We start from the raw sequence: 21,665 nt of genomic DNA, 5'->3' as shown, positions 1-21,665 counted from the left end.
AAAAACTGGGGTCAAACAGGAAGTAAGGTGGGAAGAAGGAAAATTACTGGTGTGAAGAATTGGGATTCTTGCTTGATTACCCCAATAAACCCATAATCTTGCCTGTGGCTTGTTTCTGGACTTCTGCTTCTGTCAGCGAACCAAGAACTGAGGGGGCGGGGAGGCCGTAAAACTCCCACCCTCCTCTCCGGGTTTCAGAGTCTGAGTGGGAATGTCTACACTGCAATTCAAACCTGGGGCTGGCCTATGGCGGGTGATTTAGGCTTGCAGGACTCAGGGTAAGGGACTGCTTTACTGCGGTGTAGACATTCGGACTCAGTCTGGAGCCTGGGCTCTAGCGCCCTGCAAGGTGGGGTTTTAACACCCACTTGGGCTAAAACACTCAGGCCAGGTTTACACTACAGATTTACATCAGTATAACTATGTCACTCAGGGTGAAAAATCTACACTCCCTGAGCTATATAGTTATACCAACCTAACTGGCGGTGTAGACAGCGCTATTTCGATGGGAGAGCTTCTCCGGTTGACATAGCTACCACCTCTCACACAGGTGGATTACATATGCTGACAGGAGAGCTTCTTCCCATCAGCATAGGTAGTAGCTTCTTTACTAAAGCATTACAGCTGCACCGCTGTCCAAGTGGACAAACTCTCAGCCCAGGTTACAAATGCCCTCTGAGCAACCTCAACTTTTGTATTATTGGCAAGTTGCTGTACAGTGCAGCTAAATTTCTCAGCACAATCCTGAAATCATTAGTGGTTTTCAGCAAAGCATGACAGATTTTGTAGTTTAAACATTAAAATAGTGCTTGTTGAGTCAACTATGATGAATTTACATGTTTCCCTTTTCTATGTGTGCAAATATAAAAAGTTTTCTATGTCTATCTAAAGAAATGAATGATCAAATGCTGTTCACAAAAAGCAGACAGATCAATAGTTCTTTATACCAAAGTCCCTGGCATTGCCTGTTCTAATTTCTAAAGCCTGACAGCCTGCTACATTCTATATTAAAATATATATATTGTCCTACATTCACATTTATCATTATTCATACAGTACAACAGCCAGGATTATCAAACACCAAAGCTAGAAAATCTAGTAAAATAGATACAGTATTAAATTATAACTTTTCAGTAATAACGGATTTCTATTCCTGATTTAAAGCACACTCAATCTTTACTGAAACAGAAAAAAATGTTACTCAATTTCCACTTCTTAGTTGGTTGTTAGAGCACAGTCACTCCTAGACCATTTGATAATCAATGTCCTGAAAGCATTACCCACTGTTACTGCTTAGTACTGTAATACTGCCAATGCATAAAAGAATTTACATGGCACTACAGCTTCAAAATCAATTTTTGGAAAAAATGTGCATAGAATTTACATGATGCGTATCAAATACCAGCGAGAGTTTTTGTAAAACAAAAATTAACTGAATTTACAAAAATGCTAGAAGAGATGAACAACAGTCTAGCTGAAACTCAGACCCATTCTACCACATTGTGTTATGTCTATATATTATATTATCTATGTATGGGGACCTCCTATAACATCAGACATAAAGAATAGGTTAAGGACGTTCCAGTCTTAACTCTGAATCTTCTGCCAGTATTGATTTATCTCTTTATTCATTTTCTTTAGCCTTCACTCTAAAACCTACCTGCTACAGATGTTTATAAATGCATCTTTATCAATTCAACTTGTCAATAAGGGCTGAATCCTGTAAGATGCTGAGTATCCTGGCCCTGATCCAGCAAAGCGCTTAGGCACTCAAAAAGATCTATGGAGGTAACGCATGTGCTTAAGTGTTTTACTGGAAGAGGACAAGATTGCTCAGCACCTTGCACGATCAAGCCCTAAACCAGCTATTCTTTGATCCGTAAAGCAACTGCCTTTGCAAATCAGTCTCTCTCCTCTTCCTTCTGCTTCAGAAAATGAGAATATTACCATTATTACACCTGTCAAGTAATACTGTTTAATAGCTGGAATCTGAATCTTCTATGCTTTGGGGGGCTTAGACTGGAAAATTACAGCTATCTTCTTTTAGAACAGCTCATTCCTCAAAAAATAAGAGATACCAAGAAAAAGGCAGAAACATGCTGAATTAAAAGACTGCCTGATTAAGACCAAGGTGAATGAGTATGAAGTATATAAAAGATGAACTAGGCATTTTGAAGGAAAAGAACAAAAATGATTAAAGATAACAGATGTAACTGAAAAATGATTTATTCTTTCCAATAACTTTCTTTAAACCATGTCATTTGGTATTCTCTCTCTCTCTTTCTCTACTGCTAATTTGAAATTCTCACTGATTCACTTTATTGTCTTAAAGAGAATTTACTGTTAACTATGAGGATTTAATTCAACATCCTAAATTCTTGGTTGTATAGGAAAATCTAATTTACAGCTAAATGTATGACAGATTAATATGTGAGTATAGTTACTTTTTCACTAGTATTTGTGAAGTAGTAACACAGCTCTTTCATGAATCAAAATGTCTGTAACTTTGTTCTTTTGGAAACCTCCTTCAGCCATGTAAATGATGAGTCAGCACTATATTTCTGGATTATTTTTTTAAAGAATGTATGAGAACTTTCTGTTCATATTAGTATCTGTAGGTTTCTAAGAGATGATAATTTTAGCAACATATAATCCTATTTGAGGTCTGAATTAATTTTATAAAACAATCTTGTTATTTGAATCCCTACTGAATAGTTTGCTTTTCTTTTTAAATCATAAATGTTTGTTTAGAAAAGTAAACTTGCTAACCACAAAACTATGAACCTTATGGAATCAATATGTTGATACAATCTTACATTGCACAGGCTTAGTATAAATTCTTTCCTTACTTCCACGTAAATTCCATCAAAAATATCTAAAGAATTAAACTCAGGTATTCAGGTAGCAATGTACGGTTTTACTGGCATTAGTGGACTAAGAAGAACATTTTTTCGACAGTATCTATAAATTGTCATATTTTAATAGAATAAGCCTGTACTCTTACATAATATTCTCAATTGGCTGTATATTCTATTTCCCAAACATTTTTCTTTACAAAGATAGGTTTCATAGGCATATATAAGAATAGGGGCCCCTGCATATAGCTTATCAGCAGCTGGAACAATAGCGTGTTGGTTGCATTGCATAACATATCTAAGAATCGTAGTTAGAGGCAAGGATGATGATCCTCTATCACTGGGCAGAAGAGACTACTCATGTCACAGAAGTTACTGCATGTGTGTGCTATCCACACAATAAAGAACAAAGTGTTTGCAACTGCATAAGAAGGCAGCAAACTCACTATGAGTCCTGGCTGACAACATTCTATGTCAATGTTAAGTGAGAGAATAAGAGGCGTCCTTTGAGGAAAATTTCTCTTTGGTTCTTATAAAGAAAGCTTATTCTGATCTATCACATTAAAGGAGAGCAAACTATGGACAAATAAATATAGGCAGTGGATCTAAAGAAAAATTGGGTTTTACTAACAATAGTTGTGAGGGAAATATTTAATTCTCCCCAAAACATGCACTTGAGAAATGGGAGATTTAGGGCCTGCCTACACTTGTGACTTAGGTTGACTTAAGCACCCTTAATTCAAATTAATTACACCCGCGTCTACACTGACGCTACTCTTAATTCGAATTAAGGTGCCTGTAAAATCAAATTAATAAGACCACCTCTGCAAGTGGCATAGAGCCTAATTCGAATTTGTTAATTCGAATTAGTGTCAGTGTAGACGCAATTGGTCTTAATTCGAATTAATTGGCCTCCGGAAGCTATCCCATAATGCCCCATTTCAAAGTCCCCTCCCCGCAAGCAGCCCCGGGAAAATTTGAATCCTCATTTCCCGTGTTTCCTGCCAGCATGGAGAGAGATTTCCCACTGTTCTCATCATGGCTACTGCAAAGCCCAAATGTGTTCCAGCATGGAGTCGAGCTGAGGTCTTAGACCTCATCGGGCTGTGGGGAGAGGAGTCAGTTCTTGCTCAGCTCAGATCCAGCAAAAGGAATCTGGACAATTATGGGAAGATATCACAGGGCATGCTGGAGAAGGGACACAAAAGAGATGCTCAGCAATGCAGAGTGAAGATAAAGGAACTTCGGCAGACTTATCAAAAAGCCCGTGACGCTAACAGCTGATCTGGGTCCTCTCCCAAAACATGCAGGTTCCATGACGAGGTGCACGCAATTCTAGGTGGTGATCCCACCACAGTGCCTCCCCGCACATTGATACCTCCACTGCTTCACAGTCCATGATCAATGATGAAAACTCCATGGACGAGGAGGAGGAGGAAGAGGGAGCTCTGGATAGTAGGATGCAGGAGAGTAGGTGTCCGTTCTCCCACAAAGTCAGGAGTTATTCCTGACCCCCAATCAGTCCACCAGCACACAGGATAGCACAAATGATCCCGAGGAAGGCACATCTGGTGAGTTTTCTCTCTTATTAGCATTTCTGTCCTTGCACATTGTTGGGGGGGGGGGGGCGAGGGGGATCTCATGCGTTTCGTTGACTGCCATGGGTGCTTATCCAGGGCTCAATGTTTATTTTGTGTTAAAAAACATTACATTTATCATCTGTTGATATCACATTGAAAATGTAATGTATGTAATCTGTTATCCCTCCCTCGCTTGAAAAAAGTTTTCAGAGGAGGCCTGCCTTGTCCCTCACTGCACTGTAGGATTCTTCTCTGCAAGCAAGGCAGCCAGCAACCTCCCCCCACTCACCACATGGTGAATGGGTTTAAAATCCAAGCTGCAATTACCCTCTCCCCACACAACAAGCCCTTTGCAGTTTGTCTCTTTCAGGGTTTCAGAGATTTCACTACTCCCCTCCCCGCCTGGTGAATGGGTTTTAAATGCCCAGCAAGCCCTTTGCAGTTTGTCTCTTTCAGGGTTTGAAAGATTTCACTACTCCCCTCCCCGCCTGGTGAATGGGTTTTAAATGCCAGCAGTGAGAGGAAATTTTTTGCTACATTGTATCAATGGCCAATCATGGAAATTGATACTTTCTTAAGAGTTTATTCACTGTGCTACATGTGGATACATTATATCATGCTTTCCATCAGTGAAATGGAAACATTTGTATCACTGTATTAATATGCTAACTGTGGCTCCCTTGTTATTTATCTTTCATTCTACAGACAACTCAGCAGTGGACGACCATTAAGAAGTGCTGCTGACAAACTGTCTCTGATTAGAAAAAGTGGGGAAGAAAAAAAAAAAAGAAAAAAAAAAGCAGAGATGACATGTTTGCGGACCTCCTGAATGCCTCAGCAGCCGCACAGACAGAGCAAAGAGCATGGAGGCTGATCTTGTCCCAGAATGTGGGACAAAAGCAGGACAATGATCGCAGTACCACGAAGGAGATGCTGCAACTCATGCGGGACCAGTCAGACATTCTATGGCATCTCGTGGACAGAGTCCCCATGCAGCCCATCAATAATGCTCCTCAACAGATGGCTATGCCGCCTTCCCCCCCCCCCCAGCCCCCAATAGGTCTTGAAGGAGATTGTCCAGGAGGCATTATGTGCTTACCTCCACCCCAGAGGCGAGCAGAAAGCTGTTTGGCCATGCTGAGTGCTGGCCAGCAAGCTACCATGCTACCCCTGGAGACAGTGAAAGAACCCCCTCTTCCCCCATTACTTTAATGTTAAGAAATAAAGGTTTGCATCATTCCACAACATTTCTTTATTCAATCATATTTAGGTCAGGAGGGAATTCTCAGGCACAGATATCAAAGGCGGTTGGGTGGTGGGATGATTATTAAAGGCAAACAACATACAGGTGGGGGAGTTGGTTTGGTGGAGGGAAAAATCAAAGGCAAGCAATATACAAGGGGTGGTGGGGGGAGCATAAAAAGCAAACAGACAGGAACAGAAATAACTCCTGCATCTCATTGCAGAACCTGGCTTTCAAAGCTTCCCTAATGCAAAGCTCTCCGCGTAGTGCTGACATCTGGCTGCTCATAATTGCGGCCAGTCTTTCTGCGTCCACATCCCAACCCTGGGGGAACCTTTCCCCTTTGGCTTCACACACATTATGAAGAACACAGCAAGCAGATAACAGAAGGAACGTTCTTCTTACTCATGTTCAGACTAGTCAGGAGACTCCTCTATCTACCCTTTAAACGCTCAAAAACACATTCTACAACCATTCTGCAACTGCTTAACCTCTTATTAAAACACTCCTTGTCACTGACAAGGTGACCGGTGTACGGCTTCATTAGCCAAGGGAGCAAGGGGTAAGCAGGATACCCCAGTATCACTATGGGCATTTCCACACCCCCGATGTGAATTTTTTGGTCGGGGAAGGAAGTGCCCGCCTGCATCTTAGAGAACAGCCCCGAGTTACGAAATACACGAATGTCATGCACCTTCCCAGACCACCCCACACTGATGTCTGTGAAATGACCCCTGTGATCCACAAGCCCCTGCAGGACCATGGAAAAGTACCCCTTGCAGTTTATGTACTCAGTCTCTAGGTGTGCAGGCGCTAAGATGGGGATGTGCGTCCCATCAATGCCTCCCCTGCAGTTTGGGAAGCCCATCGTAGCAAACCCCTCCACTATGTCCTGCACATTTCCCAAAGTCACTACCCTTCGTAGCAACAGTCTATTGATGGCACTGCACACTTGAATCACGGCAGCTCCCACTGTAGATTTACCGACTCCAAATTCATTCGCAACTGAGCGGTAACAGTCAGGGGTTGCTAGCTTCCAGACAGCGATGGCGACTCTCTTCTCCACCGTCATAGCTTGTCTCAATCGAGTGTTCACGCACTTCAGGGACAGTGCCACCTCCGAGCAAAGTTCCAGGAAAGTTTCCTTTCACATACGACAGTTTTGAAGCCACTGATCATCATCCCACAGCTGCATAACGATGCGGTCCTACCAGTCTGTGCTTGTTTCCCTGCACCAGAACCTGTGCTCCACGGACTGCAGAGGAAATGTTGCAGCCTGCAGAAATTGGTCATTGTTCTGCTGGATCTCTTGTATCACAGCATCCACGGAGGCATAGATCACTCTTCGCATTCTTGCTCTAGTTCTAAAGTAATCCAGGATAAGCCATGATGCATTTGTCACGGTCAAAATCAGAGAGCACAGGTCAGCTGGCTCCATGTTTCTGCAACAATGGTGATCGGGGGAGTAAAAAAAGGCACGAAAATCCTTTTCCTGTTTGACTGGGGGGGAAAGGGTTGGAGGAAGCAGCGCTGCATCCTGGGACGATGACACTCGTCACAACAGCCTCTGTGGTTAGTTGCACTGTGGGATAGCGACCCACATTGCATTGCTCTCTAATTCGAATAAAGGCTGGCCAGTGGGGACACTAAAAACCAGCAAAAACTCCATGGTGTGGACAGTCTGCTGTGCTTTCTGTAAATCGGTTTCTGAAAGTTAAATTAAGCTAATTCAAATTAGCGCTGCAGTGTAGACATAGCTTTACTGACAAATTTCAACAACCTATGAGCAATCAAGTAAATGCTCTCTATCCAACTTATACTATACTAAGTAAAATTCAATAACTCTCCTCCTGCCCGCCACCTCCTGCAGGCAATTCATCAGATCAAAGTGGCTCCTGGTAAACCAGACAACAATGTATAATACAATATTGTTTCTAATGGATACCTACACCACTGACTCTGAATGATCTCATCCATCAGTAGGAAAATTACTCACTGGTAATTCTTCTTCTTGTAATTCTCAATTCTCCCATCCTACCAACAGTGACAGTCAAAGTTAGGACTCCATTTACTAAGACACAAGGAGGCAAAGTATCTGTCAATCAAGTCCAGTCTATAAAATGACAGTCTGCCCACTTCCCTCCAGAAAAGAGACTTCCACACTGAGAAAGAAGTTTAAGAGTGGAGATGTAAAAGATTAGAGGATATCAGGCAGTAACTCTCCCAGGGAGTTTGGGGAGGAAATAGGACTTGAAAAGACAGGACTATGACAGAAGGAATTACAAGTGAGTAATCGTCCCTTGTCGGATTTCACTCTGTCCAACCTACTGAGAGGTACAATATATGTAGTGAGTGGTACCCACTGAGCAAAGCATTTTACTATGCTGCTTGGAGAGTCCTCTGACTGAAGGCAATATTCCCAGAACTCACTGACAGTGCTTTATGAGCACATGTGGAAAAGACCATGTTCCTGGTCTACGCAACATAAAAATGGAGGACTCAGACTGCACAGCTGAGAAAAACAACCCCTGTAGGGTAACATTTGGCCAGCATGGGACGTTGAAAGTCAGTTTTCTAATACGCAAGATGCAGCTCTTCATTTATCTGGCAGTGTGACAGGGCTCTAACATTGTCAAACCTCTCTAAATAGTTATGAGCCAGAAAAAGAGAACTTCAATGCAGATTTAACATCCAGGGGCTGAAGTCTTCTGTCCTAAGAAGCAGCAGAGTTTAGACAGAGAACTGGGAGAACAGCAGGATTGTTGATGTGGAATCCCATATTTAACCTTCAAGATTAACTCTTATAGAAGATGGAAAGTCACCTTCTCTGAAAGGAGCTGAAGATGTGGAGGACTTGGTGGGTGGGGAGGGAGAATAACAAATGAAAGTTAAATGTAAATGTAAGTTAATGCTTTATCTGTTCACAAGAGGGAAAGATACCATAGACCAGGAGGGAGGAGACTGGGGAAGGCTACGATGATTAACAGCTCTGTTTTTGCCATGTTGAGTTTGAGCTGATGGATAGAGATCAACAAGGAGATGGCAGAGAGGCCGGCAAAGATTTTAGTTCGGACAGAAGGAGCCATGTAGATCTATGAATCACCAGCATACAGAGAGCAGTGGAATTTGTGTCTGCAGGTGACATTACCCAGAGAAAAGGTGTAGAGGAAGAAGAGAAAGGGAGCCAGGACAGAGCCCTGAAATTCACAGAAAACTGGAGGTGGGATGAGGAGAATCCTCCAAAGGATTAGATATTGGATAGGTAGAAGGAGAACCAGACAAAAACAGAGTCATGGAAACCAAGGGAGGACAAGATTTCAAGAAGAGCGTGTTTGAATGTGTTGGGGGAGGCTGACAGGTCAAGGAGGATGAGGATGGAATATTGGTTCTGAACTTTTGGCTATTAAGAGGTCAGTAGAGACTTTGGTGAGAGCAGTTTCAATGGAATGGAAGGCACGGAAGCCACCCCGGAGAATGTCTAGGATGGAACTGGAGAAGAGAAACTCCAGACACTTTATAGACAAAGCCTTCAATGATCTTAGCGAGGAAAGAGAGAAGGACTGGTACTTGGAGAGGCAAAGGGGAGGTCAAGGGTCAGTTTTTTTAAAATGGGAGAGAATAAAGTATGTTTGTGTTGTTGAGGAAAGAGACATAGGAGAGTGAGATGTTAAGGAGAAGAGTAAGGAAGGGAATGAGAACGGACACAAGGGAGATCAAGGGATGGGATGGGGTCACTGGAGCAAGTGCAGGGGTTAGAAGACAAGAGCAGATGAGAAACTTCTGCATCTATGTTAGGGCAGAAAGAAAAGAGGGGAAGGGAAAAAGGGGGGAAGGGAAGGCAAGCTGAGAAAAGAGGCCATGACATATTTTGTCAGTTTTCTGTTGGAAGATATCTACAAGATCCTCCACAGTCAGAAGTGGAGGCAGTAGAAGGAGAGGCTTTGAGAAGTAAGTCAAAGATAGCAAAAAGGCAGTTGGATTTGCAGGCATGGGATTCAATTCAGTTGGAAACAGAGATGGCAGAACTGAAGGAAAAGAGAAGCAATCTGCAGTGGAGGGAAGTCAGCCTAATCTCAGGATTTCCACTAGAGACACTCTGCAGTTAGAGAGCACGACTGCAGGAGACAGATATTTTGGTGAACCAAAACAAGAGTTTGCCATAACCTTGTTTTCTAGAGAAGACAAGGTTCACTGTGGTGTGCGACAAGAGAAATAAGGAGCTGAGTGGGAGGTGATGCTCAGACTGCAAGGAGCTGAAGTACCAGATACTCATCCACAGTGTTCTAGGCCAGAGGACAAATGTGAAATTTTTTAATAGTATGCTATTTCTGCACTGTAGATTTGCCTTCATTCACATATATTTTCCTCTAAGCTAATAATGGCCTATAAGAGCAAAGAGGCCATTCTAACACTAAAGACTCTCCAAAACACGTTTTAGTCAGTGGGTTGAAATAGACCTGGTAATGTTTTCAAGCTTAATAATGGAACCCTTGATTAAAATAAACTGGATACTGGACCCTGAGAAAAGAAATATGTTAGACAAATGTCTATGGCAACAAGTTTATATTTAAACGACAATTTTCTTGAATTTTTTTTATTGTATTGAAAGGATTTTGTCTGATGAGATGCCTATGAATGAGGGATGATTATAGCTATTGCTCTCAGCATTGCAAAACAAGCTTTTGTACTTCGCACTGGTAACAGCATGCTTGTTTCTTTTACTGTCCCAGTGGACTATTATTTTCAGTACTTAACCAATGCAATTTTCCACATTTCTCACAAGAAAACTGCATTTTTGGAACAGCAAATTTTCCTTTTAAAGTTAAAAATACACTTTACTGAAATCCTAATGTAAAACTTTATTCTTTGTGACACTGTTTTATTTTTACATCATCCATTTGGAGAAATTGTTCATGAAAGAGGAAAATAATGAATACTAAGAGGAAAAATAAAAACTAAATCATTACATGTAACACACAAATCAATTCAAGCAGTTCTCAATGAATATTGGTTTTAAGCTTTTTACATCAGATAGGTCCACTCCACTCTCACAATAGTAGGAGTAGAATAGAGGTCATCAGACCCTCCCTTTCCTCCTCTCTCACCAAAATACCCTTGAAAAAACCCCTTCCTCCCCTTTCCAACCACACCTCAAAAAAAGAGTTCAGTCTTCACCTCTGTTAAAATTAAACCAAACCCTGCACTTTCTTCTGAAATTATGTTACCAACCAATCAGCAATCAGGCTTTTCTAACATTCTGAAACACTTTTAATGCTGTAACAGTCTCTTAGGCAGCTCTCAGAATGCTGGGGAATGCTGAGTGACCGCGGATGAGGCCACTTTTCCTCCTGATGGAATGTACAATTTTTGAAGGAGCAACCTTGCTTTAAAAAGCTACTTAGCAGGTGCTGTAGTAGGGAACAGGACTTTAAAGTTCCTGCTCCATAGATACCACAGACTAAGGAATCAGATTGTAGTTCTTCCTCCAAATCAAAGATGATGTTGCCCCTCTCTCCATCAGTCTGCTGACCTTCCTGATTCTCTGTTCCCCCATAGTTACCCCATAAGCCTCACTCATGGCCATTATTTCAGCATCCTCATTACATTTAGGAACCGACATGGAATGTTCTCTATGATCAGCATCGGCAGCATTGTATTTTTTGAATGGCTGCACCCCTATAGCCTGACTCTAACACTGCCTGGGGAAAAAGTTCCCTGCAGTACAACTGCCTGAGGAACAGTCAGGGCTGTGCTTCCCTTAGCTCCCCTGTGTTTCGCTGTGGGCCCTTGCCTTGATAATGCTGCATCTTGGGTTTCTTTGTGCATAAAAACACTGAAACAAATCCTGAGTCTGACCCTCTTAATACTCTATGGCACATCTGGTGACATTTGAGACAGGGCAAATACAAAGTAATAAAGCATTTTGTAGGGAATAATTGAGGGAATTCAAAAAGTAACCAATTCAGGCCTCAGAGAATACCTAATATCTGTCTAGGAATGATATATTATGATTAAAGGCCTCAGCCTGATGGTTCAAGGGAACTCCAATACCATTGAATCCCATACATTTCTCTTTGTAAAATCCAAGATAAAGACAGCTCCAAAAGAAATTACATAAGCTGCTAAACACAGTAGCCAATTGCTTGCCAGTCAAAAGGATACAGGTGCTAGGATTAGAAGAAAAATTTCTCCCTATTTTTTCCTGGTGGTTAAGAAAGCTCAACTGGTACTGCATCCTCCCTATGAGAAACCAGATGCAAAGTTTTTCGTGGGCTGAGATATCATTCTTGTTAAACTGGGAATGGTTCAACCAATCAGGGGCTCAGGAAAAAATATCAGATAACTTTCACCATATGACTTACTTCCAGAAACCAATTTGAACAAGAAATATGCTGAAGGCAGCCTGAAAAGGTTTGGTGGTATCCAAAAGAAGAAGAAAATTGAAGAAAATCTTAACAGTGTGTGGTCACAAAAACACCTGCTGGTTCTTGGCCCATCCAGTTTGAACTTGAATAAGACAGATTTTAGCATTTCTGTAACTCAAGGTGAATGTTTTGCACTAACTAGACCTTTGTTCAGATCCATAGACAGGTGCTACCAAACATTGTAAGTGGGTCCCCCATCCAATCTAACTTCAAAGTGCTAACCTTCTCACACACCAAAGCCATAGCTCCCCAGACCAATAAACTAACAAGAACATATATAGTCCAACAGCACATTCAAAAAGCTGAGATCAACAGTGCTTAAAAAGAAAAGAGATGTGCTGTCCCCTTCCCAATACACAGAAACACCATGCTCTCCTCCACCCACCTCCAAACCAGTGTTTCCAGCCCCTATAAGCATGTCCCCCATATTGCCTCATACAAAAAATAGATGACTGATTTTACATAACATTTTGTAGCAATTTTCCTACTGAATATAAATTTTCCACTTGCAGTGACTCACTTCCTCTCTTTTTCCTTCAATCTTCAGCGTCTAATTTCCCTTCAAATTATTTTCCCCATAAGCCTCTCCTTCCATCTTCTCCACATCTTGCTTCTTCTTTCTTCTTGCAGCTCCCAATTTTGCCACCTCCTCTCTCCCTCCTTGTATTCTCTGCAGGGGCAGACCAATGGGGGTCAGGAGGAGGCCAGGCCCCCGGGTGCCGGCCTGTGGGGGGGTGCCAGCCGGGCCCTTCACGACACACAAGGGGTGGGGAGCACAGGAGGCTCTAAGGGACAGCTGGACAGAGCCCAGGGGCAAGCAGGGGGCGGGGAGCTGTGGGTGACCAGGAGGAGGAACTCCCCCCTCTACCCTTTATGCTACCTCCTGGCCGGGGGATGAGGCTGCACGGCCAGTAGTGGGAGCCGGCGCCAGATCTGATTGTGCTGTGGGGCTGGAACGGAGAGGCAGACACCATTCAGCAGGTAAGTGCGAGGGAGCAGAGGCAGAGCCTGGCCAGAGGCTGGGGAGCCACCACGAGTGCCAGAAAGTCCCCAGAGACGCAGGAGGAGGAAAACAGCAGCCTGACAAGTAGGTTCCCCTGCTGGCCCAGGGACTGGCAAGCAGTCACCAGCTTCCTCAAATGAGAAGCTGCAATAGTAAAGAAGCAAGAGGGTCTCTACGGGAGGCGAATGAGATCAAAACCTTCCAGGACCAATATCTCCACGTCTCCCCTAGCAGCAGTAGTGACTTCCTACTTGATGTCTTCCTCCTTCCCAGACTCATTGGTCCCCAACCAAACTGGGAGCAGTGAGGCTGAGAATTATACCATGGCTACAGAATTATCTTAACCCGAATCACCAACACCATTTAGCATTTATGAAGTACTCCTCATCATCAAAGCTCTTTTCACAAATTAACTAGCTATTCCGCAAGACAGCTTTATGAGACTGGTATGTATGAACTGATGCAGAAAAATAAAGTGATTTGTCCCAGGCCATAGATGGAGCCTACATCGGGAACTAGGAGCATCTTCTGAGGTGATCACTGTAATCTATGACAATTTTTATACTATAGACTTATTACCACATAACTCTTTGAAAACTTAAAATGAACTTTTACAAGGAGGACTGGGAAAGAGCAAACAGAGTGAAAGAGAAATCAGACTTAACATAGATTGGCATAAATGAGAAACATTGAATGAGAATAAGGTTAGCAAATAGGGATTAGAAAAGGAGTTGCCTTCATTCTGACACTTCTTTCTGGCACAGCACACAATCCCCTAAAAGAAGAGTTAAGTTACAACTGAGTTTTCAGTTGAATGTGAGGCTGAGTGTAATCTTTGCCCTTTATATTGCTCATTTTTATTTATTTTGAATTCCTTTCAATTTACTAATACACATTTCTTTACTAAAAGTATTTTTGGGATATTCTCCTTCGGCTATTCTGAAAGAAAATCAAAAGAGGAACTGTAGGAAATCAATTGTTCTGTAGCATGCATGCACACACACCAATAAATATGGGGAATCTAGCTGAATGGTTTCATTTACAGATTGCTAATAAACAAAGAATATTCACTCTAATTTGTACATTTATAATATTTTGATGACTACTAAAACATAATTCTAAACTAAATGCCATGGTCGTCATTATATCTCTAGTCACAAAAAAGTCACTGATCATATGTCACAGAATATGAATACTAAATACTTGGAATTTGGGAGAACAAAGTTCAAATCCTGGTGTTTTGCTCAGTCAGGAAAGGGCTGCAAGTGGCACTGTGGAAGAATACTCAGCCCCAGAGAAAGGGAAAAGATTGCCACACATTTCTCCACTGAAAACCCTTCTAGAGTCGAGTGGTTTTCAACCTGTGGTCTGCAGGCTTTGGGATTTGCAGACTATGTCTAAAGGGTCTGAGAAAGATTGTCATTACTGTAAAACAGTGATTTTCAACTGGTGGTCCGTGGACCCCTGAGGGTCTGCAGACTATGTCTAAAATTTCCAAAGGGGGCTGCATCCCCATTTGAAATTTTTTAGGAATACGCCTATGAAAAAAGGTTGAAAACCACTGCTCTAGCCAGTTAATGACTGGCACTGATGGAATCTAGAAGGAGTCTCTTCATGTCACTCTTAACTGGAAGGCAACATGAAGACTTGAGGGGGAGCAATAAAATGGAATCCCTTGGTATTCACTGTGAAGGCAGACATTTGGTGTAAAGAGGTGGGAAGGGAGAAATACCACCTGCATAAGTCTTTTTGAGTTGATTAAAAGAGATCCTCTTCATTCCACATCCTAAACTAGGGACAATTCAAATACGTTGGAGGAAAAGAATCTGCAAAGATCTTCAGTTTCCATAGGAGAGACAGCAATTTCACCATTCAATGCAACACCGATAAAACTACATATCAAGCAAAGTAATATACAGTGCCTATTACATATAGGCACATAGAAGTTGCCGTAGAGGATAAAAACACTCGGTGCAACTAGTCCAGATTTCTCCCTCTGGCAGTAACCAATCACTAATGTTACAGAGATAGGTGAAACACCATTTCCTAACAGTTCACATTTGGGTAGGTGCAATGACATACATGTGGGAAGGGAAGAGAGGGCGGTAAGTAAGGGATCTCTTCATCCCAGCTAAGATAAATATTAAAAAATAGTGGTTCAACCTAGAACTTATAAAAATATTTATTTGTACATATACACATCACATAGGCATGCATGAGAAATTTGAGTTCATTTCATTTTATAGGGTGGTGTGACAAAAATGTTCAGAATCAAATCTGAAACCAGACACTGTTGATGGACAGCATATTTTGGCTAACAGGGACAAATTTTGCATGTAGGTCTGAGCCAAGGGCTCCTGTTAAACCCAAACAGAATATGTGAAAAACATACTAGGGAGCTTTTAGTTCACAGCAGCTGTGTCCATCCAGACAATTAGTGCATGGCAGCAGGGTCCACACTGACACCACTGGCTGGAGCGCTGCAGATTTACACCGAACCTTGCCACATACTAACTGTTCATCTAGACATGCCATCAGAAACTCCACATCTGCACTTAAAAACAGGATTTGGCCAACAGTGGGGTTTGGTTGCCATTTTAAATGATTATTTAAAATTCTGGAAAATGAACAATCATGTAATAAACTGTAAAGATGCTCCAAAACCCACAGGTTCTCCATACAGATGTTACTGGTTTGCTCCATAGTCTAAACTTAGCTCCACCCCCTCCCATAATGTGAAAAAGTTGCACCTTAAACAGAGGATAGGGAATATGAAGTTATCTCCTTCACGTTGCCACTATCTGACTAGGCCCTGGGATGAGTCACTTAACTTCTTTGTTCCTTGGTTTTCCTATCTTTGGGTATAGTATCATCCATTTTTGTAAAGCATTTAAGATCTTTCAATGTCATATATTAAAGGTTTGCTGCCTGTGTAGTACTAGCATACAGTATGTGTTGAAGTTCAGTTGAACACTTGTTATCACCTGTTTAACAGACTTTAAAATACATATTTATCTGTTCCAGTCTTTTATTGCCCAGCTGATCTTAAAAAACCCTGTTTGTTTGTTCATCATAAAGTGTTCAGCCTGCAAACAGAGCATGGTTAATTTATTTTTATTTCTTTTTTTGGCTGGAGGGAGGGAGGAGAGAGAATATGAACAGAAACACATGAACTTTTATGAATCAAAGATCCTGTATTTATGCAAATATCTTTCTTAAAAATGAACGAATGAAGGTAAACATATGTTACCAAAGTAAATTTTTTTTCAGCTTTCCCATTAGGAGTTTGCAACTCTTTCAGCCCAAAAAAGCAATACTCAGGTCAGAGCATTTTTCTATTGTTCGAAAAATTGAATGTGAAAAATATTTGCATCCCCACTAAACATAGTCGTAGAAAAGAAACCAGTGTGTTATTGTGCAGGACTATTTGCTGCGACAAGTTATATATGTTATGATTAAAGTTACACTGTTCAATACATACACCAGAATAAATATACTTATTAGACCAAAATTTACCTTTCTTGTGAGCTTTTGTTTGTCAGAATTTTAATGCACAGCAAGATATTTCAGGATTCACTAAACAACACATTCAGAAGAGCTAGATGACAAAATATGAGGCCTATGTAGTTTTGTTCTAGTACTTGGAAGCAATTCTGGGCCTTCTTTGTAAACAAAAATATCCATTACACAGAAAAAAACAATACTGGTCTTAATATGTGGAGAACCCTTAAGATAATTCTACTAAAATTAGATTCAACATTGTTTTATAGTTCTTGCTCAAATCTCATTCTTATAGGTCTTGATCAGTTCTACTCATAGAATGATAGACTTACCTGTTAGAAGGCCAAAACCACCAGGAAATGGACCAAGTTTTTCTTCAATAAAAATATATAAATCAGAAACTGTTCTAATGTAATTTTAAATAGAATTTCTAAATTACACTTTGCTAGTAAGAAAATGTGACCATGATTTAAAAAGGTACACTTCTCCAGATTTATCATCAGGGGAAATTCAAATCTATTTCAGCTTATTCCTTAATTTTAATATATTTATTTGCCAAATGCAGCCAACTCACTTTACAGTGGTCATACTGTTGCTGTAAAGTTGGAACATCCCCTCCAATGGGCATCTGCTTTTTTAGTTCTTCATCCTTCACATTCAGCCATTTGATTAGCTCTTCCAGTGATGTCAGCAGTCTGTTCCATTTTTCTGCACTTGCATCCAAGTGGGCCCTGCAAAAAGATAAAAGTGTCCTATTCAGAGGCTTGGCCTGCATCCAAAACTTACTACATTTTATTTGAAGAATGTTGTCCGTTAGAACAGGAATGCATCCCTAACACTTAACTGCAAGATAATAGTTCAAATGTGCATTAAAAGTCACCACTTTAAATTATTTTGCAGTGCAAAAGCAAATTAGTCTGAGAGACAACAGTATGTGGATGAATGAATGTCTGTCTGATGTGTGAACCTGTCTCAAACACTGCAGACCGCATATTTGAGAGGGATGAAGGAAAATCCCCACTCTCTGTTATGAATCTGACCTTGTAGCATACAAATTACATATATCTAATCTTCACACCTCAGGACTTTTGAGGCAAACTTAAACCTTCAAGCCTGAATCTCCAAGACTGAAAGGAATGACGCACATCAGCAAACATAAGCACTAAGGGGTTAATTCTGAATGGCTGAAAACACAGTGGTAGCGCACGTTATTTACTACATTAGCCTGAGTCAGTAATGAGTAACTGCAGAATTGTGCAGTAATGCAGTTAAAGCATGCCTTCACTGTAATTTCTCTTGATAACGGTAGACACATTCCTATTTCCTTTGTTTCCCCTCTGCTCCATTCCAAGCTATTCTGTCCTGGGACCTTCAACCAAGCCTACCACTTAACAGGCAATTGTGTAATCTCATGCCACTTTTTTCTACTGTACCACTAATAAGCCTAATATCTTCTATTCTCCTGATAGTTTCCCTACATTGTCTTCTAGACAATTGTAGTGAACACTGCTCCACTTTAATTCTGGTCATTCTGTGCTTTTGTCAATTAGTTTTGAACCCAACATTATAATTACTTACACTGGTAAATAATAATTTCACTTGCCACATGTCAGCCAGGTTACAAAGCAGAATGAAATCCTTTTCCATTTAACTTGCTGCTAGCTCTATGTTCTTTGCTTTTGTGTTATCAGCAAGCAGTATTTAATTTAATTTAATTCAAGAGAGAGAAAGAGCGCACCAACAGGCACACTTGGACCCATTAAGGCCTGAATTCAGCTTTAAAGATAGAGAGGAAAAACAAGGGACTTCAGTGGGAGGAGCCACACAGAGAAAGACAGGGTACCTCCAGCAATTTCTGTTGAATGGCAAAACTCTGCTTTCAGCAGAGCGGTCTGAAAGCTCCAGACTGCTAACCAGTATGCGCTCAGTAAATGCACTGCCATGCAATAAACCACATGCAAAAATCAGTGTCAAACAATACACACTTTCAGTGTCCTCTCTTTTAAATCTAATAGAGAAAGGATATGTCCCCAGACCTGTTATATCAAGTCACTGCACCGTAACTCCAAACCGCAACCATATCCATTCTAAACATTTCTCCCCAGAGGTGACCGTGTTTCAAAACAATATGAAGAGATCCATGTGCACAGCTTGTATTTTACATATTTTAATTTAAACTGACTCTTTTGGCCATAAACCCCTCCTAAAAATAATTAAAAAAAAAAAAAAAAAAACCCTCAAGGAATTCCAGGGTTGTCAACACTCGGCCTTTCTCTGAATCACTGCATTGCACCAGCCCTCCCTACTGTAGATGGAAATTGTATTATGCTTTCTACTGCATTTGTCAGTGCTCTCTTTTGCACCCTCTAGGAAAGAAGATCATGCTTTGTGTCCACTGCTTTGCTGGCCTTTTTTAAAAAAAGAAATATTTCTAGCTTCTTGTACTGAAATGAGACATTTGTGGAAATTTTTAGGAGAAATCACAATTAGATTTTTTAAAACGCCTATCCTTCTAAGCTGCTCTCAGCCTCTAAAAGCTGCTATAGCTTGAGGTTTTACAATTCTGCTCCAGTTATTTAGCAGACTTCCCATTTGCAGAATGAACTGGAACTTTGGGAGGAAAAAAATGTCACTGGTCAGATATTTAAAGGACATTTTAACAGTGGTTCACTGTTAATTTAACATTTCCTGCAATAATGTTAATCATGAATGAACTAATTTGGTATTAATGTGAATTTTGTGGTATATAATTCTAGATTAAATTCACTGTAATTTACCATTAATGAGTGTCAACATGTGTGTCAGATTAATGACAGTAACAGAACATTACCAGCATATGGTTTCAAAGTCTGGTGTAATCTAGATGCTCAGAAAAAGCCAGTTAAGTAATATAAATGTACCTTCTCCTTAGGAATGAAAATAAGGAAGTATCTCACCAGAAACATTGTAAAGAGATATAAAAGAAATGCACTCTAAATGTGAATGCCATTGTTTATTTTAATCCCACATTCTTGCTTTTATTTTCCATATTATTTCTTGGAGAAGTCTGATATATAGCAGCTGCATTTGAGTTGGGACATTCTCAATTCCACAAAAGAACAATGAGGCTTTTGGTGGAATTTCTGCTCAGAGCATGTGCTAAGCAGGACTGGAAAAAACATGAAGTCAAATTTGGGTTTCAGCCACAAAGTTAGTCAAACCATTTTCTAACCTCATCTGTATTTTATGACACAGGGTCAGACATCGTCAGGGGGAAGAGCTAGAACAAATAGAAAACGATGAGGGTCTGGAAGGCTTCTTGTGTTTTCAGGTCTTTTTGCTTTTCTCTTGTGGCTCGTGGACAGAAGATTTTTTCCCGTTTGGAGACTGGTCCCTCACTCTAGATGGTGCTTCTTTTTGGAACTTAAGACTGCAAGAAAAGCTTTGACTCTCTGTGCCCCTTTTCATTAAATACACACAAGAGAACTTCCCTTTGAAGTGGATAGGAGCAAGGGACTTGGGTGTAGGGGGAGGCAGTCATTTTGCAATTTATTCCAAAAGAATCAGATTGGTGAAGAAGGATGTGCCTGCTGGCTCCTAAGCAGTGAACTGGGCTGACCCCTTCTGGATGGAGAAAGGCAAAGGCTCCAAAAAGCTGGCCAGATTTATAGTCCCTTCACCTGGCAAAGTGAGACTCAGCAGGCTAAGAGCAACTGTGGTAGAACTCCCTTTCTGTGGGCCGTGAGAGATTCTCCTCACAGCTGGAGCACCTCTTGGCCTTTTGCTTGCTCTGTTTGGATAACTCCATCACACTGGGGGACAATGGAACAAATAAAGGAAAGGAGTTCAGTGGATGGTCTCATTCAGAGAATCATTCTTCCTCTTCCACACTTCCTCATCCCCTCCCCCCTTGCAAAAAACCACCCCAAAACCTTTTGTTCCCTACAAAGAAAAGGCAGAAGGGGAAAAAGAACACCAATCACTAATGCCCCAAAATTTGGCTTTAAAAGCCAGGCCTCTAATATATAAGGCAGGAAAATGCTGAACTGCTGCTCTGTTTGTGTTGTATATGGCAGGGAATCCAGAGTGAAGGTGGAAGAGGTGTGGTCAAGTCTAAGATGCCTCTGGTATTACCAGGAAGAGCGATGCACTTAAAGTATCTGAGACTGTGGGAAGGGTCACAATTGCCAGAAATGTAATTTTCAAGTAGCTTCTGGACTGTGTCTGAAAGTACACCTCTATATGGTGGCAACCTTTTCAAACTATAGCATTCTTTACACATGGCAACAAGCAAGGAAACTGATCACTCTGGATAAAATCCACTTCTGTAGGTAGGGCCAGCACCAGGCTCAAGTACCACCTGAGTCTCGTTTAAGCTCGTTTAACTCATTTAAGTTAAGGGTTTCGTGGGATTTAAGTGGTGCATGGGGTCTTGGGGCTAGCCATTTGCACAGGGTGAATTACAGTGCCTATTTCAACAAGGACTGAAGCCCAGATATGAAAGTGTGCATGACAGGAAATTTTATTCTGTAAAAGAATTGGAACACTCTAAATCTGGGCACAGTACAAAAACAGAAAGCAAAATCAGTCTTTGCAAACACCAATACTAGCCTATAAAATAGTATTTGTGGTTCTTCCCAAACCTATCCTATATTCCACTTACAGTTCACCTCTGAATCCAGGCAACCAAAAAAACCAGAAGTATTAAAGGCAACCAATTAAAGAAACAGTGTTCACAGTAACAATACTGATTATTTCCCCCTCTCTGATTTTGTCATTGTTTTATTCCTGGATTTAGACAATAGAACTAATAAGTGAAGCATGCTGCTGAATGGGCAGAACCATAAACACTGTCCTTTCAGTTACAGTGGATATTATAAAAGATTAATTTGTTTTGTGTGTGTTTACTCCAATTTGTCAGCAAACTCTTCCTACACTGTCTTTGAGTAGTAGGTCATATCAGAGTGACACGCTGCTCAGCAGCATAGTGGATATCAACAATAATTACACCCACACTGCTAACATTAATCATGTCCTGCAGACAACATGTATCAGGTATACACTGAAGTTAAAAATAGT

At 41.0% G+C, this 21,665-nt stretch overlaps 1 protein-coding gene across 1 annotated transcript in view; it reads right to left on the bottom strand.

Annotated features, from left to right (window-relative positions):
* Positions 1-21,665, bottom strand: part of UTRN (utrophin) — a 503,387-nt gene that overhangs the window by 171,214 nt on the left and 310,508 nt on the right. The window contains exon 54 of the mRNA XM_067542236.1: positions 17,182-17,338. Within this exon, the coding sequence (XP_067398337.1) occupies positions 17,182-17,338 (157 nt within the window). The remainder of the gene's footprint in view (positions 1-17,181; positions 17,339-21,665) is intronic.

Source organism: Emydura macquarii, unplaced genomic scaffold, assembly GCF_026122565.2.
Source record: "Emydura macquarii macquarii isolate MOO-44397 ecotype Brisbane River unplaced genomic scaffold, CSIRO-AGI_Emac_v2 contig_705, whole genome shotgun sequence".
Lineage (NCBI taxonomy): Eukaryota > Metazoa > Chordata > Testudines > Chelidae > Emydura > Emydura macquarii.
Note: the sequence above shows the minus strand (reverse complement) of the source record. Positions and strands in the feature narration are given on the sequence as shown.